Source organism: Mya arenaria, chromosome 9 (genome assembly GCF_026914265.1).
Source record: "Mya arenaria isolate MELC-2E11 chromosome 9, ASM2691426v1".
NCBI lineage: Eukaryota > Metazoa > Mollusca > Bivalvia > Myida > Myidae > Mya > Mya arenaria.
In genome coordinates, this window is record NC_069130.1 from 74,956,035 (window position 1) to 74,975,929 (window position 19,895).

Below are 19,895 nucleotides of genomic sequence, written 5' to 3' on the forward strand. Positions count from 1 at the left end.
CGAAAAGCTACAGAAACAAACCCAGATCCACTAGAACTTGATCGTTCGGATCATGGTTGGATGCGAAATGAAGATCACAAATTGTTGTCCGACGTTAAAGTTCATATTGATGTACAAAGGGCACCGCAAACTGATAAGGTGTTCATGTGAAAACCAAATGCTGTGCTTTAGTATGCGATGTCTTTGTTATAGCTCTCGACTGACATGCACTGTGTTCTGTGTTTGTCGTGGAGAAATAATGTGCTGTAATGAAGAGAACAAATAGGCAATCAATGAATACGCTTGCTGACCGATGAAACACTTATATCAAAACGTGTCAAATGAAACAACTGTTTTATGTAGATAACTTTAATATACAATTTTAGTCTCTTTTTGTGGTATTATCAGTATTGAGAATATTAAGTACAGCATAATTTCCAGTTTTTATCTCATGTATATTTTTAATATTCTTACCACAATGCTTATTTATCGTAAAAAGAATTAATTAACTAGACGTGGTAACGTAAGTTTCATTACATAATGTATAACATTGACCTCTGCTAAAATTTGCAAATGTATAATCGTAGCATTATTCTGTTCAGTTTTGAGCCATGTTACGGCTTTACATTTTCATAACGATGCTTATCAGTCGTCAAAAAGAACTGAAATTTAGTGGTCGTGGTAACGTATGTTACATTTCATTGTAACCGTGCATTACATGGGTTGTAAATTTGAAATTATGCAGTAAAGTTTTGTCGCTCGGATACAGTTTTATGTTTTAAACACCATGATTATGAATCCCAAAATAAGAAAATGTAAATGAGCTGAGTAGACATTGTAACGTACATTACGTTCATGACATGGTCATCTGCTTAAACTTTCAAACTTTTAATAATTATAGTTTTGCTAGCACGTAGTTAACTTACCAATCACAAACCAAAATAACACGATACTTCATATGACTCTGCTTTCTAATAATACAATCATAGTTTGACTTTGGTAACGTATTTTTTCAGACAGGAACAATTTGATGGGTTTTATTTTCACGAGCAAATACCACCTTAAACCAGTACATGTACACAGGAGAGTGTTAATATTGTGATGTAATCATTTGTTATATTAACATATACCTTAATAAAGAAGTATAGTAAGTGTATGTGTTTTTTCCTTTTTCGGCAGCCATGTTGGCGGCCATCTTGATTTAGAGAGTTGCCCAAAGATGCCAGCGTGGCATCACTCGGATTCGTTTACAATAAGGTCTAACCTACACAAAAATGTAAAAATATTTTGTATATACGCGATTGCACGGTTAAGTTGAAATTTGGCTTTTATCTGCCGGACTAGTATGCGCCACGACAAACGGCTATTTATCGGACCAAAGCGATCCACACATGTTTAATTTGTCTAGTTTTGGCATACTTAGCAAAGTTCTTTTTGGCGGACATATTAATTGACGTCATTATATAACAGAGATCTAAACTAATTTATTTGAGCTTGATTGAGACAAAACTAATAACATATAGAATCACTCTCGAGTCAGTTACCTGGGTAGAAACCAGAACTTGTGTCCATTTTGAGAGGCCATGAGCAAGTCCGCCTGGTGGGGATCTACTCGACAACCTCATAGATGAGAAGCGCCCACCAACACCACTAAACAATCCTCACCCGTTTTCGCATAATTTCGCATTCGCTTTTAGATACTGTAAACAAGTTTAAAATCAAGTTTTTATATAGAAGAGTTCTAATAACAAAGGTTGTCATAACAATATACAATCAATAAAAACTATTGTCTGCATTTATGTGATCTGATGTGTCAGAACTACTGGTAGGTGTAATAGAATGTTGAAACCTATTGTTGGAACCGATTTTATTGGCAGTTTTTATTTTAACATACCGGTATGTGTAATACCTTCGTGACCAAGTTGTGACGTTTAACGATTGTAAGTATGGACCAATACAACCATATTGGTTTGAAGCGACGCAATCGCATAAGCATTTATTTTGTGTAACTTAATACTAACAGTCGCTTACCAATACAAGGTGTTCACGAACGTTTTGCACCTGAAGTTTTTTAAGAGTTCTTCATTAAAATGTTTAAACTACCTACTAACTGGGCAAGCCACTGTTTATACATAACGCCTCACCTGATTTGAATGAATAATGGCTGAATGCTTATTTACTAATATTTATGCAAAAATTTACAGAAACAAGCTCAGTAACAAAAAACTTGTCCTCATTTGTAAAAATATAATGTAAACCAGTAATAATGTTTAAAATTCTTAAGTTACCATGTTGGGATAAAGTAGCTTAAAAACTGTATTGGTGTGATTTACGCGATTCGGCATTTGTGTATAATTATTAACTATATACTATTTGATAAAATATATTAAACATATGCCTATATTGATATGAATATACATGAGTGGCGCAATTTGAAAATTAAGTAAATGTTGCTGGTACTTCTTTGCTATACATAAATTGAATGATCTTAATAAGAGCAACTGAACGCTGGTTCCTTATTTACTAACGGCTTGAGACTGATCTTAATAAGAGCAACTGAACGCTGGTTCCGTATTTACTAACGACTTGAGACTGACCTAAATAAGAGCAACTGTACGCTGGTTCTGTATTTACTAACGACTTGAGACAGATCTTAATAAGAGCAACTGAACGCTGGTTCCTTATTTACTAACGGCTTGAGTCTGATCTTAATAAGAGCAACTGGACGCTGCGTCCGTATTTACTAACGGCTTGAGTCTGATCTTAATAAGAGCAATGAACGCTGGTTCCTTATTTACTAACGGCTTGATTCTGATCTTAATAAGACCAACTGAAAGCTGGTTCCTTATTTACTAACGGCTTGAGACTGATCTTAATAAGAGCAACTGAACGCTGGTTCCGTATTTACTAACGGCTTGAGTCTAATCTTAATAAGAGCAACTGAACGCTGGTTCCTTATTTACTAACGGCTTGAGCCTGATCTTAATAAGAGCAACTGAACGCTGGGTCCTTATTTACTCACGGCTTGAGACTGATCTTAATAAGAGCAACTGAACGCTGGGTCCGTATTTACTAACGGCTTGAGTCTAATCTTAATAAGAGCAACAGAACGCTGGTTCCTTATTTACTAACGGCTTTAGCCTGATCTTAATAAGAGAAACTGAACTCTGGGTCCGTATTTACTCACGGCTTGAGACTGATCTTAATAAGAGCAACTGAACGCTGGTTCCTTATTTACTAACGACTTGAGACTGATTTTAAAAAGAGCAACTGAACGCTGGTTCTGTATTTACTAACGGCTTGATACTGATGTTAATAAGAGCAACTGAACGCTGGTTCCGTATTTACTGACGGCTTGAGTCTGATCTTAATAAGAGCAACTGAAAGCTGGTTCTTTATTTACTAACGGCTTGATTCTGATCGTAATAAGAGCAACTGAACGCTGTGTCCGTATTTACAAACGGCTTGAGTCTGATCTTAATAAGAGCAACTGAACGCTGCGTAAGTATTTAGTAACGGCTTGAGTGTGATGATAATAATAGCAACTGAACGCTGGGTCCGTATTTACTAACGGCTTGAGTCTGATCTTAATAAGAGCAACTGAACGCTGGGTCCGTATTTACTAACGTCTTGAGTCTGATCTTAATAAGAGCAACTGAACGCTGGGTCCGTATTTACTAACGTCTTGAGTCTGATCTTAATAAGAGCAACTGAACGCTGGGTCCGTATTTACTAACGTCTTGAGTCTGATCTTAATAAGAGCAACTGAACGCTGGGTCCGTATTTACTAACTGCTTGAGTCTGATCTTAATAAGAGCAACAGAACGCTGGGTCCGTATTTACTAACGGCTTGAGTCTAATCTAATAAGAGCAACTGAACGCTGCGTCCGTATTTACTAAAATCTTGAGTCTAATCTTAATAAGAGCAACAGAACGCTGGGTCCTTATTTACTAACGGATTGAGTCTAATCTTAATAAGAGCAACTGAACTCTGGGTCCGTATTTACTCACGGCTTGAGTCTGATCTTAATAAGAGCAACTGAACGCTGTGTCCGTATTTACTAACGGCTTGGGTCTGATCTTAATAAGAGCAACTGAACGCTGGTTCTTTATTTACTAACGGCTTGATTCTGATCGTAATAAGAGCAACTGAACGCTGTGTCCGTATTTACAAACGGCTTGAGTCTGATCTTAATAAGAGCAACTGAACGCTGCGTAAGTATTTAGTAACGGCTTGAGTGTGATGATAATAATAGCAACTGAACGCTGCGTCCTTATTTACTAACGGCTTGAGTCTGATCTTAATAAGAGCAACTGAACGCTGGGTCCGTATTTACTAACGTCTTGAGTCTGATCTTAATAAGAGCAACTGAACGCTGGGTCCGTATTTACTAACGTCTTGAGTCTGATCTTAATAAGAGCAACTGAACGCTGGGTCCGTATTTACTAACATCTTGAGTCTGATCTTAATAAGAGCAACTGAACGCTGGGTCCGTATTTACTAACTGCTTGAGTCTGATCTTAATAAGAGCAACAGAACGCTGGGTCCGTATTTACTAACGGCTTGAGTCTAATCTAATAAGAGCAACTGAACGCTGCGTCCGTATTTACTAAAATCTTGAGTCTAATCTTAATAAGAGCAACTGAACGCTGGGTCCTTATTTACTAACGGATTGAGTCTAATCTTAATAAGAGCAACTGAACGCTGGGTCCGTATTTACTAACGTCTTGAGTCTGATCTTAATAAGAGCAACTGAACGCTGGGTCCGTATTTACTAACGGCTTGAGTCTGATCTTAATAAGAGCAACTGAACGCTGGGTCCGTATTTACTAACGTCTTGAGTCTGATCTTAATAAGAGCAACTGAACGCTGGGTCCGTATTTACTTACGGCTTCAGTCTGATCTTAATAAGAGCAACTGAACGCTGGGTCCGTATTTACTAACGGATTGAGACTGATCTTAATAAGAGCAACTGAACGCTGGGTCCGTATTTAAGCACGGCATGAGTCTGATCTTAATAAGAGCAACTGAACGCTGGGTCAGTATTTACTCACGGTTTGAGTCTGATCTTAATAAGAGCAACTGAACGCTGGGTCCGTATTTACTGACGGCATGAGTCTGATCTTAATAAGAGCAACTGAACGCTGGGTCCGTATCTACTCACGGCATGAGACTGATTTTAATAAGAGCAACTGAAAGCTTGGTCCGCATTTACTCACGGCATGAGATTGATATTTATAAGAGCAACTGAAAGCTGGGTCCGTATTTACTCACAGCCTGAGTCTGATCTTTATTAGAGCAACTGAACGCTGGGTCCGTATTTACTCACGGCATGACTCTGACTAACGCTGGGTCCGTATTTACTAACGGCTTGAGTCAGGTTTTTGATTCGAGACGCGAAATTGCAAATCTTCATTTTATTTGATAATTGCAATTTGAAGATCAAAAAATGTTAAGCTCGCCATAGACATTGCATATTCCATGTTAATAAATTGTTTACGCATTTTAGGTAAAAAAATACATTGAAAATGAAAGTAAATATGGACTAGGGGCCATGCTTAGAAACAATTTAAGTCCGATGCCAGACTCAGACTCAGAAAAGTACATTAATTATATTTATAAATAATCTTTCTTTCCCAATTCCTAAAATTCATCAAATGTTATCATCAATACTCATCAAGAACAAATGTAGAAGGGACGTAAAAAGAATATTTGAATTTTAGGTTTACGGTATATTGTTACGTAAAATAAAACCGTGTTTAATAACCGGAGGGTGGTTTGTAGAAAATGGCTGCAGAAAGATGTAGTCAAAGAGATACGCTTGAGCATAATTCAAGATGTATTAAGAAAATATCTAGAAGGTCATAACCCATGTGGACAAAACAAAAGGGATACAGGTTACAATACTCTTTAATTAAAGTCCACTATGTGATAACAAGAACAAATAACTAATTAAATAACAAACATACATAACATATAGTTTAAACATATTTATTTTACAACGATTGTGAAACAAGTTATTAAAACATAATATTAATCACTCTCGTCGGCACGATTTTACTCGAGGGTGTGTTCTTGTGTTGTTGTCGAAACTGGAGTACCAGTAGGAAACCCACTTGTCCGGCTTGGTGACTACAAACCATTGTCATGATTTTATTTATGAGAAAGCTTCATTATAACAAGCATAACATACATACCAATTGTACAAAAGCATTTAATTCAATACAACATATCGCTTTAACGTTATTTGATTTGATCAAAAGTAGACCAATCACATGAATGGTAACTTCCTGAAGTGCGAGATGTATTTTACACCATAGTGTGGAATACTTCAATCCGTGTGTAAAATAATAATATGGAAGTGTTCATTACGTACCAGGCAACTGTTTTGACAAATCGATACTTTGAAAGACTTTTTTTCTTTATGAAAATAATTTAGCTTCATGTGAACTAAATTAAAGAAAAGCAATTTGAAAGGCTTGTTCATGACTTAGTGCGAAGACACGTTGGTGACCGTCACTGTTATACACATATATGTGTATTTAAAAAAGTCCTTCCTATATTTTTTGTTAAACATATTTGTTTTAACTGTAGTAAATATGCTCTTTCCGTTATATAATAATTCATTTATAATTATATTTCTCCTTGTCCAAGAGTCAAGCCTGATATCCTATTTATCTATATTATAAGAAATGTTTTCTGTTCATTATTTTAAAAGTAGCTATTTAGAATAATGCATCTTCATCAGCGTGAAAAATCTACTCACCGAGTTATTCATGGTTTTCATTATTTAGTCAATGTTTCCCATGAAATATCTATTGGAGACTAATGTGTAACAGTCTTCTTCAACATATCTAATACAATTTTGCATTTTCAAAGCGTGCCTTTAATAGACTTTTGTGTTTTAAGATTTAAGCAGTTTTTCACGCCTATAAATATTCAATAAGTAATAAAAGTATGTCAAATACGGTCAAAAGTCGCTATGCCGAAGTCGCTGAGGCTTCGGTGAAATACTTCGAGAAAACAATATTTCTTTATAACCTAAATACAAACATGTCTGTTTAAACCAGCACATTTGAAAAAAAAGATCTACATAACCATAAAATCGAATCATAGAGACATCAACTTGTCTTTTTTGTATTTTGTGTTATTTTTGACGACCAAAAAGCAATTATCAAACAATGAATTTCAAATACGATACAGTAGTTTTCCAATTCATGAATGTCACTATTTGTTATACTTATACAAATGTAAACAATTAGGTAAGGTACAGTTTGTTTTAAACATTATCATATATATTGTTTATATAAACACCTCATGTTCTAGGTTTCTTTTGTAATACTAGCTTTCTGACACAGAAGCAATATTTTTATACCGTCTATAGTATTTGCTAAAGTATTGTCTATAGTTTTGTCAATTATATTGTTACGACCTAGCCCCGTGGTCCGTCGACGCAATCAACTGTCCCTTTTAGGATGACAAAGTATTTAAAGTGCTCCCCTCGTGACTCAGGTTCTGGTAGCGAAACCTCCCAATGGCAGTTAAATTTCATGTTGTCTAACCATTGCGTGTCAAAAACTAGTTCACCGGAAAGACAACTCAAATAGATATTTACAAGTTTAATAAACGTTGAAAAACAGTACATAAGCGTGATAAATCATCATTTCAACATCAGAAGAAGAAAAGGTACAGTATGCAATTGCTGGGTAGACACAGAAAAACGCTAGATCATCGTATTGAATATATAAGTCCTTAAACATTAATTTTCCGCTAATTTTCTATCTAATTCTTTTTGGATTTTATCAAGGAGACAAATAATAAAAATCGTTTCATTTGTTATCGTTTTCTATTTCCAGATAAATGCCAAAATCAAATTTCAAAATGTACGAAACGCCCGAGGGCAAATGGTACGGGATGTGCTTCAAGCTATGTCCAAATTACGTCTCTTCCCGATTCTGGAAAGCCCCTCCTTATACTCATATGGTCAATGACCCAAATTCGTGGTCGAATATTAATATATATATATCCAAAATGGCGTCGTTATAGGTCATGAACAATTGAAAAGGTAATAAACATTCTTCTCTACATGAACGCGTGGATATTCACGTCGGATTTTCTGTCTTTTTACTCAAGTTTATCTGGTTTGTGAGCAATGAAATCTGAATAAAATAAATGTAAATAACTTAACATTTGTACAAACTTTTATCCCTAAACATTTAACATTGCTGAATCAAAATGTGGAATGATTGCTCAATTTGCGGTGGCAAAATTCAAACCAGGCTGGCACGCCTGGAATTACGGGGCGTTGCTGGTTCTTGGGTGATTTGACATTGACTGATAACAACAACAAATATATATATATATATACAAAGAATTAAGGTAAGTGCATATTTTCCTAACATAACCGTTCACATGCTGGGGCATATTAGTATTGTCCATAGTATTGTCTCTCTGGTTCACTGAACATAACAACGAAAATTCTATGACACAATGATGAGACAAATTAAGCGGTACATGATTGACCAAAGAATAAAAAAGTAAATGTCCACTCACTGTACAATAATCTACAACACTTGGTCCGTTATTACCAACATTAGTTAAATACCAACAGTAACCATGTTCTAACAGTAACGACTATTCGCTATTCTCTGACTATTAAAGAACAACAGACATCCATTGGAATTGACATTAAAATACTTATAGTTTCGTGTCATAAAGCAACCAGCAATTTATTCATCTGGCAATGACGGTTAAGTCGAGTAATAACTGTTTGGTAGTTGGGGATTTCAATATCCAGCTACCTACAAGTTCATAGTTTGATAATCAAAATTTAAACTACCTGCTATTTGTAAATTGTGGATTCGAATAATCAACTATATAAAAGTAATATGTTGATGTCAGTACTAACCTACTCGATCATATCCAGTTGGTTATTTGCACATATCCAACCACCAACCAGTTGGTAGATCGGGATTCAAATTTTGTCTTCTTTTATGGTTGAATGCTATACATGTGAAAAAAGCACTTGCCAACTTTATTTTTATGCATGTACATATATGTATCTTCGTGAGAAACACTGTTTTAACTGAGTATATTCTCAACATTCGCAAGTTGGATATTCGAACACTGCCAGTTGGGTATATGGGAATATCCAACAACCAACCAGCTGGTAGTTGGGATTCTGATTTTGTCTATTTGTATGTTCTTAAAATACACATATAAAGAAATTACACGCTCAATGTATTTTATGCATGTACAAATATGTATATTCGTGACGAACAGTTTTAAATCACCATTTTTCTTGCCGTCACCAGCAGGTAATTCAAACATTGCCAATTGATTTTTTTTTTCGAATATGCAATGCAAGTGAAATAAAACAGTTTGTGCAACGCAGACACATATGTGTAAATGTTTTATAAGTCATATTTCTATTGGGAGAGTGTTGGGTTAGTGTTTGGTTAAGTTATTTTGATTCCGGTGTCGAAGCCTTTTGATTTCTCTCGTAATAAACTGTTGTTTTTTTGTTCTTATATAATGATTATCTTGGATTTTTAAAAACAAAACGCGAGAATTTTCCCTGCTTTTTAAACGTGGTAGAAAACACTACGGCGAATTCACAAGGAAAAATTATTTTACAAAACAAACGGCGGGAGGGGGGGTAACTTCGTGGTAAATATGACTATCTTAAACAATCAATCAGATGGATCAAACTGTCAATGTAAAACATGTTGGAGAAGGCTTGTTTTTTCAAAAGCAATATCGACCCCACCAATAGTCCTTTCCTTAAAGACGCAAAATACAATCATTGGCATCATAAAGCAATAAAAAAAACGATGCTGCGATTATATCAAAAGAAATCCTACGAAAAAAACAGCAAAATGAAAATAAAAAACAACAAAGCAGTTTGTTAAATGCTGGTCTGACAAGGGTGTAAACATATTTATCATTTGTATGATTATGACTTTTTTTACTTCTTTATTTAACAAGAATTTACCATATTGGTCAAAGTGATTTTCTAAAATACCATACATTCATCATAAGTATCCCTTAATAGTATGGCTGGAAAGCTGGCTGAGACAGCGACATGACTGTTGCGTTTATTCTTTAAATCGTGTAACATACTAGTAAGTATTGATAATTCTAGGCTTGTTTTGAGAAAATACTTTATTAACCGATTTTATGACAATCTGGTGTCAGATTTATATTTATACGAGTATCAGCTAACAATCACTGACCACACAAAGACAAAAATCGTTCTTGGTTGCAAGCCCAATCTCAGTGCCGAATAAATACATTGTTTGTTGGACAGTCTCTATCCCAACCTAATGATACAAAAGGGTTATTAGTACTGCGTTTTGATCTGGGAGGTTGTATTCAACTCGAGTGGATTTTTGCGCAAGCCGACTGAAATCAAAATCTGCAAAATTCCACGAGAGTCGAATACGAATTCCGGATCAAAACGCAGTACTAATAACCCTTTTATTATATACATTACTGGTAAGATCACTTAAAAGCCACATGTTTCATAATAAATTTCATTTTAATGACGCACTTTTTGTTTTATGACGTCATTTAAACATCGCATAACGATACTTGTTATGACGTGGCGTCACAAGAGTGGAGTAGGCTGTATTGCACTGGAGTGGAATACGGACTACCGTATTTTGCGATATGTATTGCGTGTGGATTTATGATGGGTATATAATAAATTTAAATATTTTAATCTTGTTTTTGATTATAAGGTCTTTGTTTCAACAATACTCATTTCAATCTAGGACCAATAATGAGAAAACTACTCCCAGTTTCAATGTTTCAATATACAGTATAAAAGAAGACGTACAAACTATAAACACTACTACAATCGAACCTCGTTAGCTCGAACTCACAGGGACCGGCGAGAAAATCTCGAGCCTCGGAAATTTCGAGCCAAGCGGGAATGTTTATCTTCAATATAAAGAAATCGGTCCTTTACATTCAGTTTCAGCCAAGGAGGAATTCGAGCCAACGGGGTTCAACTGTATGTTAAAGGCAGTATTTCGGGTTAGATGTCTTGGTCTGACGCTGATGCATTGTGGTACACAGGATCTTCTACAGCAGGTTCCTGTGTTAAGAAGAACTCAATGTCAGCATACTCCGTCGGCCTATTCTTTCTCCTTGACGGTACTCTGGTGTTAGCTACCTGTAGGAACTTCATGTCCAACTCGGCGTACGTTAGGCTGTCGTCATTATGTGATTGCTGGAATCAATAACGTGTTAAGTTATTATCATGTTGGATTCCTTATAGAAGATAACACTACTGTTTGTAATTAGGATGTTCCACATCACAGTCAATCAGAAAGGAGTTGGCTATCCTGAATTATTTTATCTATTTTGGTTAAGCTACTTTGTACATTTTGTATGGCATTTGCATTACATCAATTATCTCTAAGAATATCTCCCGCAAGGTGAAGTGAATTACCTGCGGTTCAATCCTCTGTGTGGACGCCTGCCTCTGCACGACTGCGTACTGGACTCCTTCCGTTGTTATGTGTAGCACTCCTTTGTCCGACGAGGTGTCTGTTTTTTAATTATCAATTATGGCTATTATTCTTAAATGTTTATTTGGAGGGAAATGCTTTATTATACTAGTATATAGATAAAGATCTAGAACTTGATATGATTTTAAATGACGGTTTTGGCAATTGTACGTGGCCTTTGATACTATTTTATAAATAATAGATAATCATAAAATGGACTAATTTTATCCGAATTCGACAGGATACAACTGTAATCGACAATTTTATAGATATATTCACTTGCGTTATTTCATTCATTATGGGTTACAGAAACAAAACTGGACTTAAATATTGAATCAAATAAAACACCATTGGCTGTTGCATGTTTAAATAATGTTCATTGCATTGTAATGATAATTTTAATTTGGAAATGTCATGATAATAATGTTTATTTTCTTCCCGAAAGGGCTAGTAAAGTAGCTTACCGGATAGTTAGATTCTGTAAATAACACATCTTTAAAGAAAATCACTCAATGGAAAAAGCATATATGTTCACCTGTGCACACGATGGAATTTTAAAAGGGCATGAAAAGGACCTACGCATGTACGTTTTAGTAAACTCAATTATAAAAACTTATCGCTGTGGTTTTCAAGACTGAAAAAAGAACGCATTTTATTATGTCTTTATTATTACTTAAACGCGTATGACTTGTATAAACTCTTCTATCATTAGACGAAGTTAGGTTTTATCGGAAAAAATGTCCTAAATAACTCCCATAATTTATCAACGAGTTAAATATATCCAACATTGTAACATTCAAAAAATACTCGAGATTATCAACCATTAACTCTATATAACATTTGATACATACATTTCTATTGTGTGGATTTCGTTGACCTTTCGTCGTTTAAGAAAAACACATCCTAAAAAAGATATGTATTTGTAAATGGAGATAATATATTTAGTTTGTGATGATTGATACAGAAATTTCATTTTCTTTTTGCAGCTGTATAGGCTGTTATATAATCTTAAAATTATAAATTAACTTGAACAACAAATCAAGATGTAAACATTTGAAAAGATAGGTAAAATGTTATGCCCATACTTAATTTCTTATCATTAAGTCGGTAAACCTTCCTCAAAATGTCAAGCTAAAACAAACAGGAACCGCGTAAAAGTCATACAGAGTGTTTCTAATTGTTCTAACCCTAACGATAATATGACTAAATGCAGTAGAATGAAGAGTATGTTTAGGCCAGTGCCTAAAACTAAACATACTATTTTTTGTAGAAAAATGAATTTCACTAGATTCTGTATTTAAGTTGATGTGTATTGAGTATTCAGGAGACAAAGTCCTTACTTCCGATTACAGACATGATGCAGAGTCCACAGAAAACGCCTGTTCCAATTAACATATCGTTGACAGGAACTCGGAATGTTGAAGGAAATGTCTGAGTGTCATTTACATTGGATTGACTACCTGCAATATTGTTTTTCCAATTACATTGTTACATCTTATATCACCACAGACATTTCAACCATTATTTACTTAATCAATATATGAACTATTAATTACGAACCATCTTTCCTTGAGCTTGAAACTGTCATGGAATTCTCAGAAGCTCCTTTGGTTTCCAAGTGTTGCATATGTACGTCTTATCACCACCTCCTGTATAATTTAATGTTAACAGGCATTCCTCTGCTTTGATACAAGCCTCTATTTCAGTGCTATTTTCATCTTCCCACCAAAGATTCCATTGCCCTGAATTATTCAGGTCATCAACGAAACATTTGACGGTCACTGTAATATTTGGATGTAAAACAACAGGCGATGTCGTGTTCAAATACAGAGTCGGAACATCTGAAATGTAGTGTACAAATTGTTGAGAAAGTAACAAATAGAAACACATATAATAGAAAACAACATATCTAAAACACTTGAAGATATAATAATAATAATAATAATAATAATAATAATAATAATAATAATAATAATAATAATAATAACTTTATTTAAAGAAGGTAACACATTAAGACATAGGCATCATATTATAAACAAACATAACACACGACTTATTTACAATGTGGCCTTCTGAAAGAACATACACACGCACACACACATAAATGCTTAGAATGAAAACGTAAGCATAAATTTATGTTATTTCAAAAGGGTACGTATTAAAATGTTATACGAAAACATAAAGAAACATGAATATAATACATTAATTATAAGATCAATGCCGAAAAATACATCAATTTGTACCTAAAGGTTAACAAATCGTATCATTAAAATTTATTAACTGAGTAAGTAGGACAGTCACACATGTATTTAACACCTTAATCGAGATATATATATAATGTAAAAACAATATATTAATCTTATTTTTGATTAACATCTTAAATTAAAGATTTGGTCATTTTATAAGAACATTTCGAAAGTCGGGCCCCTTTGAGAATTGAAAATACATAAAAATAGCAATATCTTCTTTATTTAGAGTGTAAACAAAAGTCAAGAAAATGAACAAGGCCAATTACGTACCAGAAAACGATATCTTATAGTTTTTGTTTAAACGAAATTGGAAATGATCGCATCTTGTTGAACATGTAATAGTTCCCTCAGCCATGTCTTCAGTTACATTGTAACGCACGGTGGAAATAGAACGGTAACTACCACTTTCACCATTCGTCCAATCGTTTCTATGAACGTATATCAAACTATCGATGTCGCTTGACCATTTAATTTTGCAAGGCGGATTTGATTCATCCGTTTTACAAGATATATTAAAGAAACAGACAGAAACATTGTTGTTATATTCATGTATTGTGTTCACGGACATCGAAAGGTCCGTCGGTGGATCTGAAATAAGAATAGGACATAATCTTAAACAAACGGTTTCAGCTCAGAATAAACAAATATATAACGTTTATATTTCAATTAAACATAGTCAAAAACAAAAAGAAAACCAAAATATTTATCTTCAAATTATTGAAATATTCACTACCGAAATTAGAGGTACATTAATTTTTTTATGCCGTATGTCATTGTTCCATATTATATTTTCTTGTTATTATAATCAATACGCTTTCAGTTCAACTTACATCTGGTACTGATGTTTTTGCATACTGAAACATCTTTAAGACCAAAATCATCTTTGCTTTTCCTATCGCAGCACATTTCTTTTCCATTCCAATCCCTGTTAGTCTTTGTCGCCGTTGCTATGCTAGTAAACGTATGGGAAGATTCATTAAATGAATCGGTTTGTTGAACATCAGATAGCAAGACTTTGCCAACACGTATTTCTATTAACGGAGCTAGGATAGCATCGCGCACTTCACACATTGTTGACGAGCTTTCTCCGTCAAGGACTTCAGGAACTGTTAGCATGGGCCAGTTATCTTTCTCTGGAATTGAGTCACAATGATTTAACAGCATCCAATATTAAACAAGCTCCAATATTATAACCTCCACAACATAACGTATCATAGTTTGTCATTATGTATCTCCTATTTGCTTACCCACGTTACTAAAAATGCCATGCACTTCGTATGGTGTTTCAACGGCTGCGTTAAGCACCTGACATGTCACATTCTGTCTTGAGAGTCCATCCATTTGATGAGAAACGTTATGGATTTGGTACAACCCTTTGTTTCCATTGCTTTTTGCAAGAACAATCGATTTATGTCCAAGTAAAAGTAACACTTTTACGGGTACTGTTCCGTTTTCAGTTTTGCAATAAAAGTCGGATCCATCATAAACATAAATGCATTTCGTTGTGTTGAAGTCAGAATACTTTGGACCGAGGACTGAATAACTCGGTTGCACTACAAAACCATACATTCACATGGATTGCCTTGTAACTCTTAAAACTGCTAATGAAAACGAATAGTTTATCACATTGCTGCTCATGCATTTGTTTTTATCTGGAAACGTTAAATGTCCACTCCTTTTATTTCTAGCTGACGCATTTAAAATTAAACAATATATAACTCAAAATATACCATCCTACATATTTTTCTTCAAATCTATATATAGTAATATGTACAGTTTACCAGAATCTCTTTCCTCTACGTAAGAACGTTTTCGTATCGTTATCAGATTGTTATTTAACTGTTTGAAACATGTCAGTTGGTATGGACTGATTAATTAGACAAAACTCTACGTATTATTCGCATGTTTACCTTTAACCATTAACATTTTAGTGTCATTCAACGTCCAAAAAAAGAAAATATATTCTAAGGTGTTTCATGAAGTACTAGTGCAAAACAAATTATGGTACAATAGCAGCTATATGGGCAGGCCCAGTTGCAAAAACAAACCATATCAACATAGTGTAAGGACACGTAAACGAATAAACCCCAAACTGATCACAAACAGGAGATCCATAACAACACAAACTATAAAAAAGTATTGAAGTTACCGCATTAAAACGGTCAACGATATTTACCTGCCATATCTAAGGAAACCATGCGTGTTCTAATTGTTGTGTTTGCTGAACATCCGGCGTAGAAGGTAGATCTGTTGTATTCTATTGAAGCCGTCCATTTTAAAAAGAACGACCCATCTTCCGAATATCTTTTAATATTTTGCCCGTGCATTGTTTGGAATGTTGTGCCCCCTTCCATTTTGTACTTCCATTCTATGTCACATCCCCAAGGAAATAATGGTGTCGCTTTCAGTGTAACCTCCCTGTTCACAAAAGCTGGTCCAACCACTGATATCGTTCCATACTGGTACCCGGATGCACAGATGCACCCAAACACACCTGAAATAGAGCTTGTATACCAATTACAAATACACTTTTCACCCTCAATAACGATATTTGACAAGCTATCGAAAAAAATACATTAAAGTATAATAATATTTATGGACGTTCACTTTTTTCAGGTTTAAAGGGTTATTTCAATGCGGTGTTTAACGAAAGAGAATGCAACACAAGCTATAGCAATGATCAGTGTGATAATAACAAAAACATAGAGAAATACTAACAACAAAACTTAAAACTTAAAATATGAACGTTATTTAAATAACAAATATCAATGAAATTTCTTTTACATGTATCTCTATATAAAAACGAATTTATTTTGTCGCAAAAAGACAAACGATTTCTAATTTACTATAAATCAAAACTTTTTTTAACTTATACTATCTACTACAACAACTAGTAGTATTCTTTAACTCATTGTTGTTAACAGATCATCCTTTTTTACGGGGTCACGGACACCATGGACATTACGGACCAGACATTATGGACCAGATTTAGGGACATTACGGACCATCTTCAAAAACTTACGGACATGATTTATAATGTTTTAAAACATTTTTTTTAATTTATTCACTCATTGGTCTTAAATATGTTAATAAATACTTGAATATGATTGCTCAGTATGACAATTATCTTTAATGTAACTGAAAAATCCCATGAAATTCCAATGTTAAACATCAATGTATTTTTAATAAAATATTATAATAATGTGAATAATAACGAACGAAATATGTGTTTATCTTATAATTGCAAATGTGAATATTAATGTTTTCATATGTGATCGATTGCTTTCTGAAATAAACTTTTGATCGTACTATTGTTTGTTTTCCGTTTCATCTGTTTTAATTGAAAGGTTCAGTGAAAGTGCGCCGTCACAATGGGTTTTCACACTTTTATGATTGCCAATTAAAGGTTGTCAGTATAATGTTTGATTCTTTTGTAATATACCGCCGATAATTACGGGTACAATTATAACTAATAAACACTAATCAAGGCAACAGAAATTGCCAGTTTTAAACATCAGTTTGCAAGAGTTGCAACAATCACACATGGTTTACATCCTCACAATTTCCTATGCCACAAAACTGAAAAGATCTATAAGTATGCATTGCGCTCGTTGTATCCACTGTTCTGGAGGTACAGGTATAACCAATGTCCAGTATGATGCCGCGAACCTCGATGGAACCGAGTTAGAATTCACGTGCATCACGTGTAATGATAAAGCTCGGCCAGAGGAGTCTATGGAAGTCCAGGTATGTTACAGTTTTCTCATAAGATTGGCTGATGAACTGAGGGTAGCCAGATGTCCGCACCGCCGGTATCACCCATGAACAGGCATCTTTCAGGTATTATCCTTATGGTCGAACTTATATTTTCGGGAATCAATTTCCATAAAAAGGTTACAAGTAATAGTAAAGGTTATATGTTTTTATTTATGTAATATTTATATAAAACGGAATCGCGGACATTGAAAATGTGTAATTCTTTTTCAGAGATGAGTACGCCATGGACCTACTCCAACAAGCAAAGACGTGGTACATCGATGGGACGTTCAAGGTGGTACGACAGCCATTTAAGCAGCTTCTGTCTGTCCACGCATTCGTGAAGTCAGGCGACGTCATGAAGCAGCTTCCCCTATGTTTCGTCCTGATGATCGGCCACTCTATCCGTACCAACAACGATGTCGAGGGTTGGCACGCGAGGCCCAATCGACTGGCAAAAAAGGGACACTTGCCTTTCTACCTGCTGGTTGAACTCTTTTACAAAGAGGCGCATGAAATACCGATTATGTGCAAGCTGGTTAAGGAAAGGAAACTGTGCCCTAGCAACGCAAGGCTTCAACCTTGACACAAGGTCGGCCTGAAGCTTTGTGCGGAATATTCTGCCAACGAGTTGTCTACAAGCACTCTGCTCAAAGCATGTGCAAGACTTGGTGATATGATATGAATGGTGGCTTTGGTGAAATGTGCTGTATATTCGTGATTTATGTAAACACTGATATGTTTTTATATGTGCTCGATTTATTTTGGGAAATAAACTGTTTTGGAAAATATTTCTGCTCGATTTATTTTGGGAAATAAACTGCTTTGGAAAATATTTCTTCTGTTGCTTTTAACTGATTTTACTGCCACTCTTTCAAATTTTGTTCATTATTTTTCACATAATTGTTATAAATACATAGGTATTTAACACTTTTTGGAATTTCACAAGATTTTGTATTGAACCATTGATCTATTCGAACTTCACGGGATTTTTCATAGTTATATGGAAGATATAACGTCATACTGAGCAATCATATTCAAGTATTTATTAACAAATTAAAAACTAATGAGTGAATAATTAAAAAAAAATGTTTAAATCATGGTCCGTAAGTTTCCGAAGATGGTCCGTAATGTCCCTAAATCTGGTCCGTAATGTCCCTAAATCTGGTCCGTAGTGTCCCTAAATCTGGTCCGTAATGTCTGGTCCGTAATGTCCATGGTTCGTAGTGTCCGTAATTCTTTTTACGTACACGACAGGTAAAAAAAAACAATATTTACACAACGTTATTAAAACGGAAACGCTTACCTAGATAAAATATCAGGTTATACTGGCAGCACCTATCCATCACATCTTTGCAGTACAATGTTCAAAGAACATTACATTGAAGCGGTAGTTTGACATGTGTCACTTGCTAGGTCTATAAAACGGAAATTCGCGCTTTCAGTAAACAATAATAGTTCAAAAGCTGCCATTCTTTTAAACAATTAACAAACACATCACAATCGAATACAATTATCTGCCTGTTTAGACTTAAGCAAACCACATTACGCCTCAAAGTCCGTTCGTTGTGCCATTTGCCACTTCCGGTTCTAGTAGGCAGATCCCAGTACATGTAGAGGATTACCACCGATTCCTTGGAGGCATGGCTAAGAACAAAGAACGCACATTTTTAATAAACGCTGGTCTTTAATGAAATTGATAGTTGATTTGTACAAATTTGAACAGTAAAGACCCACAGTCAGTGTGTCCTCTTTTAAGCCACAGCGTAATTTCGTCCTTAGGTCCATCCAAACGCCATTTGAAATAAGGAGTCTGCATTTAACATGTATACAGTATAAACCGTCGGTGTGCTTATTTATGCTTTTAGCACAGAAACACGGTTGTATATTTAATAACATTAACTAAAAATATTCGTACACCACCTCGCGTTTGCTATCATCAAATATATCCCTCCGCAATAATTGTTTATAAAAGTTTTTTTTTTTAAATTTACTTCATTATTTTTTTAAATCTTCACCAGATCTGTGAAAACCTATTAATAGTCGATACGTGCTAACAGTTCATTGCATTTAATTATATAAAATGTTCCAATATATCCATTTTTAAAAATAACAGTAATAATAAGTGTAAAGTTATATCCCATGCTCACTCATCGAAAATATTTTTTTTGCTTAGGTAATATTTTCTGTTGCGATTTACAATCACCAATGCAACAAAGATTTCTGTTGGTGTTGTTGTTATTGTTGTTGTTGCTGCTGATGTGTTGTTGCTGATGAAGTATCGAGGAAGAATCAATTTGCCTTCGACCATCTCCTGTATTTAAAGGAAATGGAAAAGTAATGACTTTATACAAAAACTTGTGGCTTAACGTCGTTTTGGTAATACAATGTAAA

General features: G+C 34.7%; 1 protein-coding gene and 1 long non-coding RNA gene across 2 annotated transcripts; both read right to left on the reverse strand.

The window, feature by feature from the left end:
- Positions 1-10,268: 10,268 nt before the first annotated feature.
- Positions 10,269-12,949, reverse strand: LOC128245437 (uncharacterized). Its single transcript, XR_008263150.1, has 4 exons — positions 12,837-12,949; positions 12,348-12,399; positions 11,439-11,536; positions 10,269-11,216 (listed from the first exon to the last, which is right to left on the reverse strand). It is a non-coding gene; the product is annotated as an uncharacterized LOC128245437 (long non-coding RNA).
- Positions 12,950-13,080: 131 nt separating this feature from the next.
- On the reverse strand, positions 13,081-18,889 carry LOC128246388 (uncharacterized). The gene is made up of 5 exons (XM_052964572.1): positions 18,808-18,889; positions 15,922-16,239; positions 14,576-14,878; positions 14,016-14,333; positions 13,081-13,337 (listed from the first exon to the last, which is right to left on the reverse strand). Exons 1-5 carry the CDS (start codon positions 18,845-18,847, stop codon positions 13,081-13,083), a joined length of 1,236 nt encoding a protein of 411 aa, XP_052820532.1. The 5' UTR covers positions 18,848-18,889.
- Positions 18,890-19,895: the final 1,006 nt, after the last annotated feature.